The sequence below is a fragment of the Arachis duranensis genome, chromosome 3, assembly GCF_000817695.3.
Source record: "Arachis duranensis cultivar V14167 chromosome 3, aradu.V14167.gnm2.J7QH, whole genome shotgun sequence".
Classification (NCBI taxonomy): Eukaryota; Viridiplantae; Streptophyta; class Magnoliopsida; order Fabales; family Fabaceae; genus Arachis; species Arachis duranensis.
In genome coordinates this window covers 2,964,388-2,986,664 of record NC_029774.3, presented here as the reverse complement: position 1 = coordinate 2,986,664, position 22,277 = coordinate 2,964,388, and the positions used below count along the sequence as shown (strand labels likewise).

The following is a 22,277-nucleotide window of genomic DNA, read 5'->3' as shown; positions in this document are numbered from 1 at the left end:
TTAACCAGAGTCATGGATAAGATGGTGCGAAATAAAGAGGTTAGGTGCAAATGGGGACAGGATAACTTAAATGAAGAGATGTGTAGAATTGGGAAAACTATCTCGAATGTGGGAAGTGCATTAGTTGGTAAGTGCATTAACTTAATTAAAAGTTTAAAACCCTTGGTTTTGTACTTCAATCTCACTACCACTAGATAAACCAGTACTCTCAACTCCAACCAAATCCATCACACACCTGTCCATGATAAAGAGCATTTAAGATGTCAATGAAATCCTCATACCATACCTACTTTCCTTAGACAGTTAATGCGGTCAGAATTGTAAGTTCTGATGTTTACTGTGTTGTACTTGCTGATGGTGATTGGCTAAGTCACAATTAATTTGCTTAACCATCTAAATGCATGTTCAGCATGAAAAAGATTGAATAATTAGTAATTGAAGAACATATATTTGATGTATCAACTTCTATACATAAATTTACAATGTATTTGTTGACGATTGAATATGCCTAAGGATTACAGAAACATCCTGATCACTGTAAATAATAAGTTAGTATCATCCACATTTCAGGCACACTTCCCATCATTTAGGAGCTTTCAACAGTCTTGATAGATTTCAGCTTGCAAATATTGGACAATCTTGGTATTGCTGATTCTAAGACCCCTTCTTTTTTTACGTGATAAAATGTCGGTCTTTATAGTGTAATTGATGCCAATTTTTAATCAATTGACGAAAGATTTATTTGGATCTTTGTGCTTTGCCTGTCAGAAAATCAATTAGCAAGTTCATAATCAATTGATGAAAGAAGTTCTGAGTCTTCTTGATCTCTCCTTTTCAACTTCACTGGCAGCGTCAATAATTCTTTGTTCAAAAAAGCAAAAAGGGAATCAGCAATTCTCTCAGAGGATCAACTCCAATAAAAGATTTCAATCCTGAGTAAGTCGTGATATCATAACAAATATGGCACTATATTAGCGATACTGTGTTATATTTTAAAGTATGGCAATGGTGCCAAAATTTTCTGATATAACTCTGCTTCATTTTTATTTTAGAATTTTCACCGTGTCTGTTTGTTGCACAGCTTGCTTTATTCATAGTTGTATGTTTTGTCAAATTTTGGAGACCGTACAATATCATTATTTGAACGAATGAAGATAGTTGAGTTTCTAAATATGTGTCGTCATGTAACTCAAAAAGTAAATCAGTATTGTTTCAGCATTCAGCTTTGTTTTGGTCTGAACTTGTTCCAAGCTTGTGTGATCGAAGTTCCTACAACTGTATGAAAATATAGTACCGATCGATTATAAGAGGAAAGAAGTGTTTGGATACAATAGGAAATTATACTATACTTTATGCTTTATACTATACTTTTTTTAGTGCGAATCTTTGCAAATCCGAACTCTATTTAAGGGTGTGTCATTGACCAATAAGTTGTTGCATATACAAAGCGGGATTCGAACCCTGACACTTGCTTAAGCGGACGAGTGACCACTCGACCAACCAAAGTGAAAAATATTAACAAATATTTTATTACTGGATAATACCCTCTCACTATTACACTCTTCGGCTTTGGGGTTGGGCTTTAGCTTTATTTTAGTCTTGGGTCTAGTTTTATATTTAGTTTATTGGGAAACAAATTTGTTTGAGGCCCCGCAGTTTATAGAAACAAAAAATCATTTCTCCATTTTAAAACAACTTAACGAATCATGTATGTGCTCAATTGCTAGGAAATTCTGTTATCTTAACAAAATTTTAGATATATATATCTTTTAAAATACAGAAAATTGTAAAATAATAAAATAAAAAGTTGATTATTATTGAATTTATAATTTTTATTATATGTGAGTTTTTCTATCTTAACTTAAAAGTGATTAAGTTTTATTTTTTATTATATTAATTTATTCACTTTATAAAAAATTAATTCTTTAATTCGAGAGTAAGTAGACTATATTTTTTTACTTTACTAAGCACCCCACTTTAGAATAATTTAATCTGTCATTTCTATGACTAATTTCATTTGACATGATATGATAATAAACTAAGAAAATGGGTTCCTTCTATATGCACATATAACCACCACTAATATTAGAGACAATCCGTTAACTCTGGTGGTTGCACTTTTCTTACTTTATTACTAGGTTTGTAATGGTAAGTTGTTGTTAGTAGGACCCACTCTCATCTAACTAAAGTCATGCTTGCTTATTTATGAGGTAATCAACTTGAACAATAAGGCCTAAAGTTTTGCCAATGGAACATTAAAAAGGTGCTTAAGAAAGCGTGTAATGAAGAAGCCTTTGAAATTTTGGAGTTTTGTGACTAATAATTTAGCTAGCTACTAATCTCCAACAAAGTTGTACGTATATATGTGGCATCATCAAATTCAAACGAGGTTAAGTCATTACATGTTCAAGTTTGTATATAGTGTTATGCATACCTTGATTATACCTTTCTACAAATTTGATACTAATGGATGCATTTTGAAGCAACTTAAAACAAGGGTCAATAATTCTTATGTGAATATACGTGATGTTTTTTAGGATAGTGGACATGAATCCTTTTACATCTTTCTGTAGAGCCTATAGTATCTGCCAAAAATGTGATCAATCATTATATTATTTGAAGTCAAAGCAATATGATGTTGTGCTAACGACATAGATTGAAACTGAGTTGGACATTTTTTTTTTTCATTTTCCGTCCTAAGCTTTTTATTTTAATTTTCATGCATTATTGTTTTTTTTTTTAATAAACAGCCAATAAATTTTTCATTTCCACATATTTTACATTAATTATTCATAGTAATTCAACAAAGTTATTTATTTTTCTACCTAGGAAGCAACTATATATATCGCCTTGCCATAGTGTCAATTCCTTAATCGACACCAAAAATTAAAGCAAATCATGAAGTGACACATTTCATTACTGTGTAGTTTCCAGAACTTCATGATTTTGTGACTGAATAATATCATCCAAATTCTTTCACTTGGACCCTCTGGGAAGTGTTGCTGTTTTGATAAATGCAATTGATTGATTTCATCACTTTTTCTTGTATTATCGTGGCAACTTTTTTGACAATTCTTCTATCCTTTCTGAGCCTGTAGAATCCAGTACAATTAAGATGGTTGGTTGCAATGAAAAAGAACAATCATAATAAATATCTTATCCAGATAAATTATTCTGATAAAGGGAAGACACATTTTTCACATTATTTTAAAATCAGATTTAAATTTAAGTCTTACTTACTAATTGATTGTATTAAAAATTTAAAATTTTAAAAATAATAATTGTTACGTTGGGTAATCGGAGATTGATAGACTGGACTTGCGAGATTGGCCCAATCGTCTTGGGAAGAAGGCCTTCAGGCTTGATCCCGCGTATACTTTCGTCCGACTTGTATTTGAAGGAAGGAAAAGGGAGTGGTACCTACAAAGACACTCCGATGTCTAAGTCAGCAAAGGCTGAGAGTTGTTAGTGTACTTATAGTGATGAACTCATAATCACCGTTGGAGTGGTTTTACCTTTTAAGGAGGATAACCATCCTTTATCTTAGAGAGGTTGAGATTTGGCTCCTGAAAGTGAGTTGAGAGATTTTAAGAGTAATTACTTATTTGAATAAGTGTTATTTGTCAACTAATCTTCGTCCCCGACTTCTTTGTGGCAGAACCTGTGTCGAACCCGAGTTGCGGGGAAAGGCCAATCTTGTGGATTGGGCCTTTACGTACTATTGGATCTGGGCCTTGTCATTGGTCAGGGTATGAATAATAATGTAAAATTATTTTAATAATAAAAAAAATAATCTCTTTTTTTTGGTTACCAGCTATGCATAGCAGTAGAGGATCTTTTTACTGTTCTTCAAATTCATCCAATGCCATTTTGATAAGTGTTATGAAGTGAGGTTTTAAACCCCACACCTTTAATTATCACAAATCATCTATTATAAACATAGAAGATTTTTCAGAAGCTTATTTTAAAATAAATAAAAAAATAATAACCACAATAATATGACCCACACTCTTAAAAAATTAATTCAACTTTGTGTTGCAGGAGGTATTATAATGCTGATTATTGTATCATAAAAAAATTTCAGTCTACATTATTTTTTCATGTATAAATATTTGTACCTTAAATATGCTTTAAAAAGATAAAGTAAAAAAAGTCAATGATCTTATTGTTGCACCATTTCTTTCTTCTTTTTCCTCAAATGATTCAATTCATCACCTTTGTTTAAAAAAAAAAAAAGAGAATATACATGACAAAACCAAAATAAGCTTTTTATGACAAAACCTAAAATGAACATAATCATCTTCCTTCAATCACAATTTACTCATCTTTTTCTCTTTATTAGTTTACTGTTTATGAAAACTTGCATTCTCTCTTCTGCAGAATCACACCTTCCATATATAAATATATATGTATGTTAAATGTGTTACTCACCCATTTATTATATCCGCAGCCAAAATGAGACTTTAATTATCCTACGAATAATATGTTGCTATTTATATAATTTAATTTATTTTTGGTAGGTGAAAATGTAACACACAATTCAATATATATATATATATTGAATTGGCTAGCTTAATAAGATAAAGTCGTTATAGTTATACTTATTAAAAATTAGAGTAAGACTTGCGCAATACGAAGAGAGGTAGATTATTTATATTATATAATAATAGATGTTATATTAAAAATATTTTAGAAAACATATTATAAATAAATTTTAAATTTATTTATTTTTAGAAAAGATATAGATTATTTATATTAGAATTATATAAAACTACACTTTTATTTTTTTATATTTTTTATTTACATTAATGGCTACACTTTGTCTTTTTCTTTTGGAGTTTTTTGTTTGTAAATAATTAAAAAAATAAATGAATGAGAATAAAAAACATATAAAAATGTTATATTAAATTTAAGAAATTTTTGACAATTAGTATGAGAGATTAAGAAATAAAGAGTAGTAAGAATCTTAATATGTATAAGTGGTAGAATTTGAATATTTGTAACTGAAATTTTTTATAATTAGTATTATTATGACACTTTTAATGTATGTTTATTGCATTTAATTAGTACTTGATGTTTCAATTGAATAATAATATATAAGAATTTTTTATTTTAATTTTTTTAAAACATTTTACTAAATAGTGATTGGTTGATTTTCATCTTTTGCCAAGTCATTAGAATTGTTGATGTGGTATTATTAGCAAAAAAAAGGTGACTTAAATTCATTGTGGAGAGAATTTATATTAACTGTTATATATTATAAATAGATATTTAAATAACCAAAAAAAATTAATCAAAAATAATAAAAATTTGTCTTATTTAATATATATTAATTATTACAATAATTAATAAATATTAAATTAAATAAATCTTTTTTGTTTTCTTAACATTATTGTATATTTATTTAGTGTACAAGATATACATTGATATTAATAATCAATAATAATGATAAATTGATAATAGTACCTCTTCTTGACTTAACAACCAATCAACATATATATATAGAAGTGACTTCTCTCTTATAATATATCATCGAACTAAACGGCTGTGATTGCTTTCAAAATTCTTCTTATGATGACTCCCACCAGCTGATGATTATGGAATTTTGGATTCAGTGTATTTTATAAGAGATTTGCTGATCTAAGACGACCTATATATATAATATGTATGATAAAATTAAAGTATAGGACGGAAGAAACCTCCAAAATTCTTTTTTTCTTTGTCACTTTTCACAAATGAGTGAACAAAAGGGGTGTATAGAATATATTATTTCATGTTCCCATACACATTTTTATTTTGAGTCTGTATTACTTTTTCTGCATTTTGATTGTTTGTATACAAAGCACGCTTGTGGTTCTTATGCACATAAAAATTAATTAACAAAGTAACAAGAGTCAAGAGGCTTATAGGATAATTGTGATTTATCTCATAATAGACTAATTGTTATATTTTTTATAATAAAAATAGATAAAGTACATAAAGCTAACTTTTGAAGTAGTTAATATTAATTAATTTTTTATTATAAAAATACTTTTTAAATTTCAGTTATTTTATAATTTAAAGTTTAAAATATAAGATTTAGATCAGCTGAAAAATAGTTGATTTTTTTTTTTAAATTAAGCACATAATAATTCTTTCAAAATTAAACATATAGAGGATTGAAATTGAAGACATTTTATGAATAAAAAATAGGTCTAATTACTCTGTTAGTCCTTATAGTTTTGTGAAATTTTTAATTAGGTCTATATACTTTTTTTTTTAATTGAGTCCTTACATCAATTTTTTTTTAATTAGATTCCTACACTTTTTTTTCCTTTTATTTAGGTTTCTATATCAATTTTTTTTAGTTTGGTCCCTATAAAATTAAGCCAATTACTAAGAAGGACTTAATTAAAAAAAATTAGTACAGGAACTCAATTAAAAAGAAAAAAAATATAGAGACCTAATTGAAAATTTCACGAAACTATAAAGACCAATACAGTAATTAAACCTAAAAAATAAACATGGGTTACGTTCATTGATTTTTTTTTTCTATATGATAATAATATAGATATATAAATATATGTTGAATATCTTAAATCACACGTGTAGGCAGGGTAGATTATGTAAAATGGAAGCAAATAACTTGGCTTGGTTGTAAAACAAACTGATATATATCATATATGTATATGTATATGTATGTATATTTGTATATATATACACACACAAAAATAGTATATAAAAAAAAAGAGTGTGTGGCAGCGTATGATGATTACCTTGTGAGTGAAGAAAAAAATAGAGAATAATAAGAGCATGGAGTCAAAGACAAGACGACACCAATGTTTCTTATGAAGTCGCTCTCGAAACCGTTTTCTACTGACTCATCAACCAACCAAACCCTCTCTTCTCTTTCTTTCTTTCATTCCCTATTTTGTAAGCAAACCCCACAACCATCACCATCATCATTATGCCCATCACTATGAAGCTTCTTCTTCTTCTTATGATCTCTCTATAAATCATCTCTTCTCTTATCTACAATAGCCAAGGAAGAAGAAGAAGAATGAGGAAGCCTAGTGAGCAATCATCATCATCGAAAAACAACAAGTTGAGAAAAGGGTTGTGGTCACCGGAGGAAGATGACAAGTTGATGAACTACATGATGAACAATGGACAAGGTTGTTGGAGTGATATTGCTAGGAATGCGGGCCTCCAAAGGTGTGGTAAGAGTTGTCGCCTTCGATGGATCAATTATCTCAGACCTGACCTTAAACGTGGTGCATTCTCTCCCCATGAACAACAACTCATCATCCATTTCCACTCCCTTCTTGGAAACAGGTATCTATTCTTCGATTTTTATGTAAAGTCGATAGTTAAAAAACTAATGTATGTAAAACACACTACCATATATATACATATATAACAACCTAATAAGGGTTCTCATGTATACGTATATATAACATAATATGACTCTAATTAATAACATTATTTTTAATTATTTGCATTATTAATATTTGAAAATAATACAAGAATTGAATAGTATAAGGTTCATGCTCCTGAGTTTCTTTCTTAGTACTTATGATTACTTCATATAAATTTCTGCATTTCATTTGATTAACCATCTAAAGGTGAAAATGCTTAATTTTTTGGGTAGGAAAAAAAAATACACTTAAATATTTTGGTCTTTAATTAGTGTAGCATGCCACCATTTTTTTTTTTTTTGAAGAAATCCTTCAAATGTGTCTCTGTGAAACTTAGCCACTACCTACTCTGAAATTAAATAGGAAACCAAGAAATTAAAGAATAGTAGATATGAAAAAGAAAGACTACATGTAGATAATGAAAATATTAAAAAATATGAACAATAAATATATTAAATGTTCAATTTACTATGTGTAGAAATGGTTATTATAATATTAAGATTTAAGTGAGTAATTTAAAATATAGTATATTTTATTTGAATTGGACTAATTTTAAAGTCCATTATTCATATTGTTTAAGAAAGTTATTAATTATCTAGCATAAAATTATTTTAAATATTAAAATAAATTTATCAAATACATTTTTTTGTAACATGTTTATTAAAACTTATTTTTATTTGAATTTATCAAACATAATTATTTAATATTTTTTAAAATTAAATATACATTTAATTTACATTTTTATTTTTAATATTTTGTATTTTATAATTTTATTAAAAAACGAAAAATATAATAAAATTTTAAAAATGAAAAAATACAAATAAAAATCAAACACATCCTAAATTTTTACAAATGCGACCTCAATCTTATAAAATGCTTTAATTGAAAGATAAAATTAAATAAGAAAAATATATATACGATAAGACAAGTAGTCTTCGGATGTCAAAATATATGATTGTGTGTATATATTAGTCCAAGAAACGCCACAAATGTCAAAGTTGAACAATATAAATACATGCACAACATGCATTAAATTAGGGCGGCTCCTTCTCCTTCTAGCTTGTAGTGTAGAACATACCCAATAATGAATAAATAAATAAAATTTTATTCGCGTTATGGTTCTTTCTGCCTCTTGACTTCGAGTTAAAGATACTCCAGCTCTGTATCATTATAAATAAATAAATAAGATAAAATTTACTGTACAGTTATTTTAATATGAGATTATTAGTTTAAAACATTAAATAATTTAATATATTTAATTAAATTATTATATAATAATTTTTAATTATATATTATATCATGGTCTACCTTAATAATAATATCATATGTTATGTAAATTATCATACCCTATTATTATTATTACTGATATTTAAACATGCATGTTAAAGATGGTCACAAATAGCTGCGCGTTTACCTGGAAGAACCGACAATGAAATCAAGAACTTTTGGAATTCAACAATCAAGAAAAGACTCAAGCAGCAGCAGCAGCAATCAACTACTTCACCAAATGCAAGCGATGATCATGATTATTCCTCTTATGACCCTAACAACAACAACAAAGACCTCAACATTGTAGGAGGAGGAGAAGGGCTTAATAGTAATTCTACTACACAACAATTTCATCAACACCATCTTCATTTTATGCCACTAGTGTTCAATTCTTCTTCTTCTTCATCATCATCATCAATGCAAAACACAGTTCTCAACACCATAATTGACAGGTTGCCTATGCTAGATCATGGTCTTAACATTCCACCAGCTAATGGATTCAACAACAAAGGCTTTTATGATTTGGAAAATGGTGTGATTGGGGGTGTAGATAATAATAATAATAATATTAATAATCTTGGGGCTGAAGAAGTAGTAGTAGGGGATAATACATATACTAATACTAACACTTTTTCTGACCATGATAATAATAACCTAAAAGTGTTGGAGAGTGCATGCATTAATAACAATACTAATTACTTTGATGACATAAACAACAAGATCATGAAGGGTGGGGTGGTGGAGAATTTGTTTCATGAAGAGTTGACCTTGGGAGAGTGGGACTTGGAAGAATTCATGAAAGATGTTACATCTTTTCCCTTTCTTGCTGATTTTTCAAATTGATGATCCAAATCATCATTATTGTTTCATCTTACTAATATAGCTAGGCACAATCAATCCTTGTAATATTTGTAGGTTTGTGATTATTATTACTATACCTGATATATATGATGATGAGCAAATTATTCACACATTAAAAAGCTAAGCCAAGGCATCAGCTATGAAATAACTCAAAAAAAAAAAAAGAGTTCATATTATTATGAAATAGAATAGTAGTAGTGAATTACAATAATATTTTGTGAGTCATTGTAATATATATTTCTAGATGTATGTATATGTGTACAAATTAAAATGGTTCATCATGCATTAGCGATAATAAGTTTGTTATTCATTAGTTACTTTATTTGTTTGTAGTAACAACTCTCTTCCCACTAACCACCCCTTTAATCTCTTTTTGAAGCAACCATCAGATTTGCGTCATGGTTGTGTGTATAAACTTGATGAATTACTTTAATTAATCAGTGTTACTTACTTAATTTCAACCGGACTATTATCTTTGGCATTAATCATATTATTATATGAAAGTTAGTTTGGGTTAACACGGTTGAATTCCAACAAGAGTAATTATTACTTCATCTTGGTTTTTCAAATTCTAAATAAAAGATAGATAAATATGATAATATTGACAAATCATGAGTGCTAACGTTAAATTAGCAATATAAGTCTACTTCCGGATGGATAGTTATCATGAAGTGAATTTAAAGCAACTTAATTTGAGATGACAAGTTGTATGTGCTTATGGACGGAGACAAGAAAAAAGGATCAGAGAGTGGTTTAAGGTATCATTTTCCATTGGAAAATTAACGTGCCATGCCATAATTAACACGTGTTTATGTCTTTGTGAATTACTTTAACCTAGCAACCCCATCAATCATGACAGATAATACACAAGAATGACTAAATTTTAGACACTGATGTTTATTAACAGTTGTGTGTTATTATAAGATGTATTTTAATATGTCTATGTTATAATGATTATGATAGTTTTAATTAGTATTTAAAAAAATAATATTAAAATTAAAATATAAAAAAAATATAATTTTAATTTTAACCGTACTTATATAATTATCATAACTATTATAAACTTAAGCATATTAAAATTCATTTTATTATAATTAGTACTCATTTAGAATAAAATATATATTAAGATTCCATCCAACAATAATAGAAAAGTAATTGTGATCTAGAAACAAAGTACAAATATATATATATTCTCCTAATAAGTAGCATAAACTTTAAATTATGATGAACCAGCAGGTTGACTAATATATTCTCCTAAATTTCCATCATTAGCGTATAAAATTTTCACTCTTTTACATGCAAACAAGGTCTCAATGTAATATATTTATTAAATGTAAAGGATTTTGAAGTTTAGAATATTTTTGTCAACTTTGAATAGTTTCTATATAGCACTAATTATTTGTAAATACTGGTTTTATTTTAAGTATTATGATTTATTAACTATTAGTTTTCATATTCATTTTAGGGATTATTTTTTCCATTTATACAATTTTATTATTTTTTGAAACTTAATTATAAAGAAAGAGGCCAGGTAATTTAGAATTAAAAGAGAAGAGAAATAGTGAGGGTCATGTGCTATTTAAAGTGAAAAAAATAAAAATAAAAAAATAAAGTAGCTACTAGAACCTAGTGATTATAACTTTTACTTATTATCTTTACCTAATAATTTACTTTTGACTCACTTTAATTATATGCTATAATAATAATGATAGTCAAAAGTTAACACTTAACCGGGTTTGTATAAATAATTAGCTACATTTCATTATAAGATATATATATAAAATAACTTTTAGAATAATGCACATTTGATAATAGTATAAATAACAATAATAATAACAAAGGAGTGTAAGATTTCTCAATCTTTGAAGATTTTTTCACTTCCCTGATTTTTTAGCATTTGGTTATTTTGAACTTGTCATCGAACGAGAAAGAAAGGGTACGATGTCCTAACCCCCTATGCAACTTAACTATCCAATCTACTCTAATGTCAAAGTATCAAACACATCTTTGTTATTAATTATTATTAAGGGGTAAGTTTTTTCATGGGACAAATTAAAGTATTTAAAGATCTTAATAATAGTAGAATTTAGAGAAAATGGTGATGGAGTGTATTTAAAAATTTGTTATTTTTTTTTTAAATATAGTAGTAGCGATAAAATATGCAATAGTTGATGATGGTGCATGCTGACATGATTTTGCTTGTGATTGTGATTGAAACCCATTTTAGAGGAAGTTATTATTAGATTAGATCTCTGTCTTTCTTATTATGCCGAGACTTAATTTATGCTTAAGTTTCATTTTGGGTATATACCTTTATTTAGTGAGACTCTATCACCCTAACCTGTTATCTCCTTTTTGCAATTAAATTTTTATATTTTTTAATTAGATTCTTATATTATCTTTAATTTAAAATTAAGTTTTTTAATTAACAGAATATTTCTCTCAAAAAATATATAATCAATAAAGATCTAATTAAGTTTTTAATTATAAGTACCTTCAATTTACAAAAAAATATTTCGTTAATTTTAATATTTTTTACACTAATAAAAACTTAATTATAAAAAAATAGTATAAAAATTCAACTGAAAAAAAAAATATAAAAATCTAGTTACAAATTTGATAAAATTACAAGATTTAACACTTTAACGGAATAATTAAATCTTTATTTATTTATAGTTATCATTATTTACAATAATTCACACTCACGTTGTTCATACTTCAATTCCTTTGTAATTATGAGATAAATGAACGGAAATCAGAGACATTCACCGGTTGCATGATTCCTTTGTGCAAGAATAATGGAGAAGAATGGTAATGTGTATTGTGCTGTAAGCACTCATTAAGCAGCATAATCATGATCCTTTTTCCATAATTGCGCAATTGGTATATATAGTGACACTGTTTTCAGGCAACTTGGTACAATTTCTATTAGTGCAAAGATTCACAATGATGATGAACCACGATCTCCCTTCTGAAGTTGAATAAAACCTGGATCTATTACGTGTATTTAGCTAGCAAAAGTTCACAACAGCATCAGTGGATGAGTATCATTATATGTACAAAAAGCCAAGAACTTCAAACCAAACACATTATAGCCACAAAGAAATCAAAGTAATATCACCAAAAAATTAAAGAGTAAAACAGAGAAAACGTCGCCTGAGAGATTCGAACTCTCGCGGGGAAACCCCATGTACTTAGCAGGCACACGCCTTAACCACTCGGCCAAAGCGACAGTTATTGGCTAAAACACATTCTTAGGTTAACTTTCTTTGTAATAGTTTATGCCTTGACAATTGAAATAGCTAAAGTGGGAAAGTGAATTTTTTTTTTCTTGAAATAATTGCTGGTAGCATCAACTTTTATGCATGATTTCTGATAGATAAAGAATTTAATTATTGTGAATTGTTGTCATATATTAATATGTTAATTTTAACTAGGAAACTATTCGGTTAAAATGCTTATTTTATTTTTTGTTAAAGATATTTTTGTGTTATATTTTAAATTTTTAATTATTTTTTTATAACTTATTTAATGTTCTTTTTCACATATTATTAAATTTTTAAAAATATTTTTTTTAAAAAAACTGAATTGGGCTAACACAAAAACTAAAAGAGCTTAATTATTAGTTTTTTTTAACATTATTTATACAAAAAAAGCATGTCACACTAAAAAAAAGAAACATGCACCAAATAATTTATCATGTGAATTATATATGAATCAAATTGATAATAAAAAAACTAATACCAAAAAAATCGATAACAACTAAGGGCTTACAAAACCTTTCTTAAGTCCACAAAAAAATATATTTATATTTGTGTGACATATGAAACAATTACTATATATATTATTATTATTACATTTATATATATATGGCAAAAAAAAGTTCAACTGATTTAAAGTACAATTTTCTTTTAATATTTGATTAACTTATTGTTGTATTTAATACTTTTTTTTGAGACTTCCTCTTAGTTAAAAGTATAATCATTATAAATTTTTTAATTACATTATTAGGGATGTTTGCAGATCAGATATGGTCAAAATTTCGATCTAATATGCACTAAACTCATCATATCATATTCGATATCTACACTTTTTATGTTTGGATCGGATATCAAATATGTCCATAAAATAAAAAATATAAAAAAATTATTTCTATAAAAAAGTTAATAATTTTTTTTACTCTTTTAAACATATTTATTCCTATCCGATTAGAGTGAATCAAACTCGATCTAATCCGATCATCTTATTACAGATTGGATTATATCCATAAATTACGGATTAGATACGGATAAACACTGTAAATTTGTGGATCGGATCTATAAACATCTCTAATTACTGCTATAGGTTCGTTGCTGCAAAAATATGCTACTTTTTTATTATAAATCATTATTAGATCTTAATTAGTATTAAAACAATTTAATTGTCAACAAAGAGATAATACTTATATTGATTTCTGAAGTTATGTTAGTGTTTCAATCTAGTTTTGAAAGTTTCGATTTATTCAATTTAGTCTCCCAATTTAGTAGTTATGACTCACAATGGTTCCTGGTTTTATTTTTGTCACAGTCTCACGGAATCGTTAACAGCATGTTGAGATGGATTGACGACTGCTACGATGTACTTTCTAGCGACTATTTGATGTGAAAATTGAAATTTTTTACCTTATTTTTTCTAACAAAACACTTAAAACCCTAATATGAGTCACAGATATCAAATTAAAAAATTAAATTGAGTAAATTAAAACTTTAAAAATTAGATTAAAGCTCGAATATAATTTTAAAAGAGAAATTTAACTTATGTAGTAATTAATTTAAATAAAAATAAAATAAATCAAAATTCGACATAATTTTTATCAATGCTTTCAAATTCAACATTTCTATACCAAAATTAACTAAGAGTTCTCTTTAAATTAAAATTTTAATGAAATAATAACTTTAATTATCTCGACCAATGTTTCAATTAATTACTTTTATTGTCTTAAAAAAAAAACTGTATATGAGAATAAATTAATTAATTTGTCCATTTTAATAAATAGTTATTTGACTAAAATGAAAAAAACTATTTTTTTTGAATCTTAAAAAAATAATTAATATTATATATATATTGTTACATTAATTCTAGTTTAAAATTTTTATTTATTTTTAATGCTTATATTAAAAATAAAAATAAATTTAAATTTGGATTTAATCTATAATGTAATAATAATATAGTAATTATTTTATATATCGAACGAATATAAATTAATTATTTTTTTATTTGTAAAAATTTTATGAAGACTTGAGTTTTGTTATCAACCAATCTAAATGATTGTTATTGTTTTTGAAAAGAAAATCTTTTAAAAGATTTAATAATATGTGACGAGAAGTATCGAATAAATTATACAAAAATCAATTAAAATACAACACAAAAAACATTTTTAATAAAAAATGAAATAGACATTTTTATTTGAGTCGTCCTTTTTAACTATTGCAGTAGAAGTTGATTTTAATTTGATATTATAATTATATAAAAGTATTTTGATCACTGTAAATTACTTTATATTTGATCATAATTCTTAAAAATAAATAATTTAACTCATTTTAGAAACATATAGGAAATACCTTGATTGTTCTCCCAGTTGGCAATAGCAGCTCAGTTCATTTTGTATTTAACCAATTTATTATGCTTGGCTTATATATATACATTTGATTCCATTTTCCAATTGCATTCTTATCATGGTTGCTAGCTGTTGTCTTCTTGTGTTAAAAAACTTATTGCAAATTTGTAAAGAATGTGTCGTATGCAGGTAGAAATTATTCATCGTTCAATCATAATGCATAATGTAATATCCATAAATGATGATAGAATTATTGAAGAAATTATTTGAATAATTTTCTTTTTGGTCTTGAAATAATTTGAAGAATGAAATGGAAAAAAAAAGGTGCAATGTCCTTTTGGGTATCAATGGGGGCCATTATGACTGATATTTTTGGGTTTGATGATAGCCCATTACTGTGTGGCAGGCAATAATTTGTTTATCGTTGTTCGAGAAACCCAAAAATAATAAAGCATTAATATTAGGAAATAATTTATGAAAAATTATAGATGAATAATGAAAATATTAAACAATGTGAACAATTGATATATTGGATGTTCAATTTACTATATGTGCGGATGATTATCCTAATATTAAGATTTAGATAGATAATTTGAAAGGTGTAGTGTGTTTTTATTTTATTGGGCCAATTTTAGAGCCTATTAACAAACTACACCACAAAGTCAGTATAAGACAAAAAGAAAGAATCACCCAAAACCAACCTACAACTCAGTAGCACAATTCCATCTTTATAAGAAAATGTACCATCATAATTTCAGAAACATCTTTTTTTGCCTTGCTGTACAGAAAAGATATTGACAATCATAGAATTACCCAAGTTTCACCATTCAATAATGAGCTGTAATTTCATCTCTATAATATACTCTATTTTTTCTGCACATTTAGTATTCTGTCTTTGATGGTATCAGAGCTCCAATAGGGGCCTGCTGCACATCCACACCATGTCTCAAAACAACCAAGAAAAAATTGATGTCACCCAATCACCATTCGGTCCATACTATATTCACCCAAGTGAAACACCCTTTACCGTCCTCGTCTCTCCGCCACTCACCGACGACAACTACCATCAATGATCTCGTGCTTTCTCCATTGCACTTATCTCAAAGAACAAGATAGGTTTCCTGGATGGAACCATCTCAACTCCAGCCACCGACGACCCCCTATTCCCTTTCTGGCGTAGATGCAACACATTGGTCTCCTCCTGGATTTTCAATTCCCTCTCAGCACCCATTACTCAGAGCGTCATTTATTTTGACTATGCAGAAGCAATCTGGGAAGATCTCCGCAACAGATTCTCACAAGGAGATTTGCTCCGTGTTGCTGAGCTACAAGAGCAGATTTATGACCTCAAGCACGGATCTCTCTCCATCACTCAATACCACACCACCCTCCGAGCACTATGGGAAGAGCACGACACTTACCGTCCCGTCAAACCCTGCATATGCCCGGCACGATCTTACCACGACCAAAACTTCATCATTCAGTTCCTCAAAGGCCTAGACGACAGCTTTATTGTCGTCCGATCCCAAATCTTGCTCCTTGACCCCCTCCCACCGGAAAGCAAAGTCTTCAACATGGTGATTCAACGCGAATGCCAACTCCAAGGAGGCGGTATGTTCTTGACGAGCCCATATTCCTTACCAACACCGTCATCATGCCACAACGGCGCCTAAATACCAGGCGTGGCCGCGGACGCATCACCAATGGTGGACGCAATGGAGCTGAAAAAGTATGCGTCTACTGTGGGCGAACTGACCACACCGTCGACGAGTGCTACGGCAAGCACGGCTATCCACCTGGCCACCTACGCTACCCCGACCGTCCTTGGTTCAATGATCGCAGCAGCTCCACCGCCTCCAACACCAATGCCACTGCCGCCAACCCTAATTTCCTACATCAACAACTCAGTAGAACCGAATCAAGCAAAGAAGAGACCTACCTAACTTCTTGGCCTAGTTTGTCACAAGCCCGATATCAATCTCTCTTAGCTCTTCTCCACAATGTTCATGGGCAGCAGTTTGCAGACAAATCCACACCACAAAGTCAACATGGGTCATCTGAGGCCAAGTCTGGTATCACTGTTACGCATACAAACACTGCATATTGTTCTTTTCATTTTTCATCCCATTTATCACCTAACACACCTTCTATAAACTCACACAACAGTGGCAAATGAATACTAGATTCAAGAGTCACTGACCACATCTGTTTTTTATTATCATATTTCCAAATGCACCACAAGATCAACCCGATACATGTTTACCTCCCAAACAATTCCATTATCACTGCACGCTATTGTGGGTCAATAAATTTCTCACCACACCTAATTTTGCACAACGTTTTATGTATTCCTGGTTCATCTTCAATATTTTATCTATCTCTAAACTAATCACAACTCTCTCATGTCAACTGATCTTTTCTGAATTTTTTTTCCAAATACAGGATGCGAAGTTCTTGAAGATGATTAGTTCGGCTAAATTGAGAGATGGATTGTACTACCTATCCGACAAATTGCAACCACAAAAATCCATTAGGACTAACAGTTTCACCAACTCAGCCAATGTTAACAACTTCATCACAACCCCAATCACAAATAGCAATGTATGGCATTGTAGGCTAGGCCACCTCTTGGACCAAATATTAAGAGAACTCCACCTTCAATTTCCTTTTATTAATCCACATATCAATGAAATTTTATGATGTTTGTCATATGGCAAAACAAAAGTGACTGTCTTTTCTTTTGAGTACAAATAATGTATCCAAACCACTTGAATTAATACATTTAGACATTTGGGGACTTTTTTCAAAATATCCATACATGGGCACAAATATTTTCTAACTATTGTTGATTATCTTAATAGATTTACTTGGATAATCTTACTAAAATCAAAAGGAGAAGTTGGCATAAAAATTCAGAACTTCATCGCCTTAGTCAAAAATCAAATTGACACCAATGTCAAAACCACTAGATCCGACAATGGCCCTGAATTCCTTCTTAATGATTTTTATGCCAAAAAAGACATTCACCACCAAAAGTCTTGTGTCGAAACACCACAACAAAACGGAAGGGTAGAACGCAAACACCAACACGTACTCAATGTCGCTAGAGCTTTAATGTTCCAATCAAGCCTCCCCCCATCCTTTTGGTCCTATACTGTAAACCATGTTGTCTTCTTAATAAATAAAGTTCCCTCACCAATCATTCAAAACAGAACTCCATTTCAACTCCTCTTCCATAAACCACCTGATTTTCACTCACTCAAAGTTTTTGGATGCTTATACTATGCCTCTACCCTCACCAATCACCGTTTAAAATTCTATCCCCATACTAGAAGAGGTGTTTTCTTAGGATTCAAAACCGGCATAAAAGGCTTCATCATACTAGACTTAGACAGCCGTGAGATTTTCATTTCCAAAAATGTCCAATTTATTGAGTCAAGCCTCTCTTTTCACAAACAAACTCAACCTGACCAAAACCCCTCCAACCCTCCCAACATCCTTCCACAATCACCCACCATCTTTGAAGAACCCAATCAACAACCACCACACTTAGCAACATCCTAACTTTCATCAAGCACAATTCGAATACCCACAATGGCTCAAACCAACAACGATGGATCTCTCCTCCCCCACACAAACACAAGTCCAATTCCTTCTTTAATCACTTTCCCAGCCCCGCCGCTCCAACAAAATCCATGCACCGCCACGTAACTTAGCAGACTACTATTGCAATCTCTCTCTCACAATGCCGCACCAACCATCTTCAAGATGCCAGCATCCAATCTCACACTCACTCTTGTATACATGAGTCTCACTCCATCACCGATGCTTCATCTTCTCCGTCTCCATAGAACCCGAGCCATGAACATTCGTAGATGCCAAAACTCAGCCATGTTGGTGTGACACCATGCGAGCTGAAATTTTGGCCCTAGAACAAAATCAGACTTGGGACATTGTCGACACTCCCGCTGATGTGAAGTCCATAGGTTGTCGATGGGTCTATCACATCAAACGCCAGCCCGACGACAGCATTGAACGCCATAAAGCGCGATTGGTGGCAAAAGGGTATGCACAGATTAAAGGGATGGGTTACCTCGAAACCTTTTCTCCGGTGGTAAAGATCACCACCATTCGAGTCCTCCTTGCTCTCGCCTCCATCAATAATTGGACACTGCACCAGTTAGACGTTCACAACGCCTACCTCCATGGTGACCTCCTTGAAACTATGTATATGAGCTTGCCACCTGGTTTGACACCTTCCAAGCCTGGTCAGTGTTGTCGTTTAAGAAAGTCTTTGTATGGCCTTAGACAATCAGGAAGACAATGGTATGAGAAGCTCAGCTCATTTTTACTCTCGTGTGGATACCAGCAGACCCTGACAGATTACAGCCTGTTCTTCAAAGTATCTGGTAAAGTATTTACTGCCCTCCTTGTCTATGTCAATGATATAGTTGTCACTGGTAGCTCTGTTTCTGAGATTGAATCCGTTAAGACTGCCTTAGACTCTAAGTTCAAAGTTAAGGATCTTGCTGGCCTCTACCTTTGCCAACAAAAATACTGTTTAGACATTATCATTGATGCTGGCCTTACCGTTGCCAAACTCTGGTCTACCCCAATGGATGACTCCATTCACCTCAGCCAAAACACTAGAGAACCCCTTGATGATATCACTGTCTACTGACGGCTCATTGGCCGCCTCATTTACCTCACTATAACCAGGCCTGGCATTACCTTTGCTACTTAACAATTGAGCCAAATTGTCCATAACCCAAGCAAAATTCACTTTAATGCAGCCCTCCGTATTCTCAAATACTTAAAATGATCGTCAGGCAAAGGCATCTTCTTTCCGAGGGACTCCCCCTCCAAATCTCCAGTTTTAGTCATGCCGATTGGGAACGCTACCCCGACACTTGCCGATCTACCACTGAATATTACTTCTTCCTTGAAAAATCTCTCATATCCTGAAAAACCAAGAAATATGACACAGTATCTTGTTCCTCAGCCGAAGCGGAGTATCGAGCTCTCTCTATAACTACCAAAGAATTACTATGGCTACTCAACTTGTTTCAGGCTCTCAACATCAACTGCATTCGCCCACCCACGCTATACTGTGATAATCAAAGCGCCCTCCACATCATTGCCAACCTTGTCTTCCATGAGAGAACTAAACATCTCGAAGTGGATTGCCACTTAGTTCGCGAAAAAGCTCAAACTGGACTTTTGCACCTCCTCCCAATTTTCTCCTCCAACCAACTTATGGATGTCTTCACTAAAGCATTGCCACCACGCCTTTTCACTGTCAACATATCCAAGCTGGGATTGAAAGAGATCTTTCAATCTCCAGGTTGCGGGGGGCTAACAAACCACACCATAAAACCAATACAAGACAAAAAGAAATAATCACCCAAAACCAACCTACAACTCAGTAGCACAATTCCATCCTTATCAGGAACTGTACCATCATAACTCCAGAAACATCTTTTTTGCCTTGCTGTACAGAAAAGATGTTGTCAATCATAGAATTACTCAAGTTTCACCATTCAATAATGAGCTATAATTTTAGCCCTATTGTGTGTGTATATATATCCATCATTCTCATTTGCAATATAAGAAGAATATTACATTCTTTTCACTCATTGATCATTGTCTTTTGCTCTCTCTATTTTTCTGCACATTTAGTGTTCTGTCTTTGACCTATTGTTCACATTATTCACAAAATCCATCATTGGTTGAGTAATTAACTCACTCGTCGATTTAAATAAATGTGGAGAATTCAAATTCTGCTGCATGCAGCAACCAATCGACCAACGATAAATCCTTAAATAGATATTAGATTCTAACAAACATAAAATTGTGAATATAATTTTTCTATATACCTAATAAATCATTCAAAAACATATTAATTTTGTTAGAATATATTAGGATTAATTAGCATTGATTAGAATGATTTAATATATCTGAATATTTATTATAGAATATTACGTCTTTATTATTTTGATTTTCTTAATATCTATAAATATCATTCTATAACTACTTGAATATACACAAATCTCTACTGCTCTCTCTTACCTTTTCTAACATGATATCAGAGCCATGATATCCTCCTTAAAGAGGATAAATTATTTTGCTTCCAATAAAATTATCGTATTTTTATGGCAGTTCCGTCTGTATTTTCATGTAGCATTTTCATCTGCACTTTCTTCCGACAGCTCCATTTGCACTTTCTTTTAGCATTCTATCTGCCTCCGTTCTATTATTTTATATATTTTTTTCTCTATTTTGTTGTTTTCAATAAATTTTAAACTCAAGTGACTGTCATTTGAGTTTGAAGAAAGATATGAAAATATATTACAATTAATTAACATTAATTAAAATTATTTAATATATCTAAATATTTATTATAAGATATTACGTCTTTATTATTTTGATTCTGTTAGTACTTATAAATTTTTTGAGAATTATACTCGTTAAAATTTTAAAATATTATATATATTATAGTTGTGTACATTATTTATGTGTATCTTTTACTTATGATATTAAAAATGGTGCACACAAAATGAGGGGAAAACAAAATAAATTTAACATTTTGTATTAAACATACCCAATAAAAAGTAATACAAAGGTCTAAAACTTTTATCTTGCATTGCTTCATCAAATTTAACATTTTACTATGTATCTTTCCTTAGTATACTCAAAGGTCCTTACTCCTTAATGCTTTACACAAATCCTCCTCATCACACCGCATACTTAGAATAAATACAAAACACTTTACTAGGCAGCTTCACTAGCCATACCGAAATAACTAACAAGAATAATATGATGACTATTGATGACACTGCTAACAATAATAAGCCTAATAATTTAACCAACTAAAAGAAACAATGAATATATAGAAACCAAAAACAGAGGTAGAGATAGCTAGCTAGCAGTTGCTGCAATCTGCAAAACCATGACATGTGGATTCTGCTGACTTTATACGATGTTCAATATATCAATCTATCTCAACTTATATTCAGCTTCTTTTTTCATTCTCAACAAGGTGATAACACTCTTCATCCATGGCTTCCACATCTCTAATAATCAGATACCCTCTTCCGAAACCAACCACACTGCCATTCACTTCAAACCTCTCTTCCATCAAAATTAAACCCTTT

General features: G+C 30.3%; 1 protein-coding gene and 1 non-coding gene across 2 annotated transcripts; one reads left to right on the top strand and one right to left on the bottom strand.

Moving 5' to 3' along the window:
- Positions 1-6,964: 6,964 nt before the first annotated feature.
- On the top strand, positions 6,965-9,645 carry LOC107477143 (transcription factor MYB83-like). The gene is made up of 2 exons (XM_016097107.3): positions 6,965-7,314; positions 8,786-9,645. The coding sequence occupies exons 1-2, from the start codon at positions 7,040-7,042 to the stop codon at positions 9,507-9,509; spliced, it is 999 nt and encodes a 332-aa protein (XP_015952593.1). The 5' UTR covers positions 6,965-7,039; the 3' UTR covers positions 9,510-9,645.
- A 3,032-nt stretch (positions 9,646-12,677) lies between these two features.
- On the bottom strand, positions 12,678-12,759 carry TRNAS-GCU (transfer RNA serine (anticodon GCU)). The gene has a single exon. It is a non-coding gene; the product is annotated as a tRNA-Ser (tRNA).
- Between the last annotated feature and the right edge of the window lie 9,518 nt (positions 12,760-22,277).

Coding starts and splice junctions, on each gene's coding strand:
- LOC107477143 (XM_016097107.3), top strand. CDS start 7,040: ATGAGGAAGCCTAGTGAGCAATCATCATCATCGAAAAACAACAAGTTG. Junction 7,315..8,785: donor CACTCCCTTCTTGGAAACAG/GTATCTATTCTT, acceptor TGCATGTTAAAG/ATGGTCACAAATAGCTGCGC.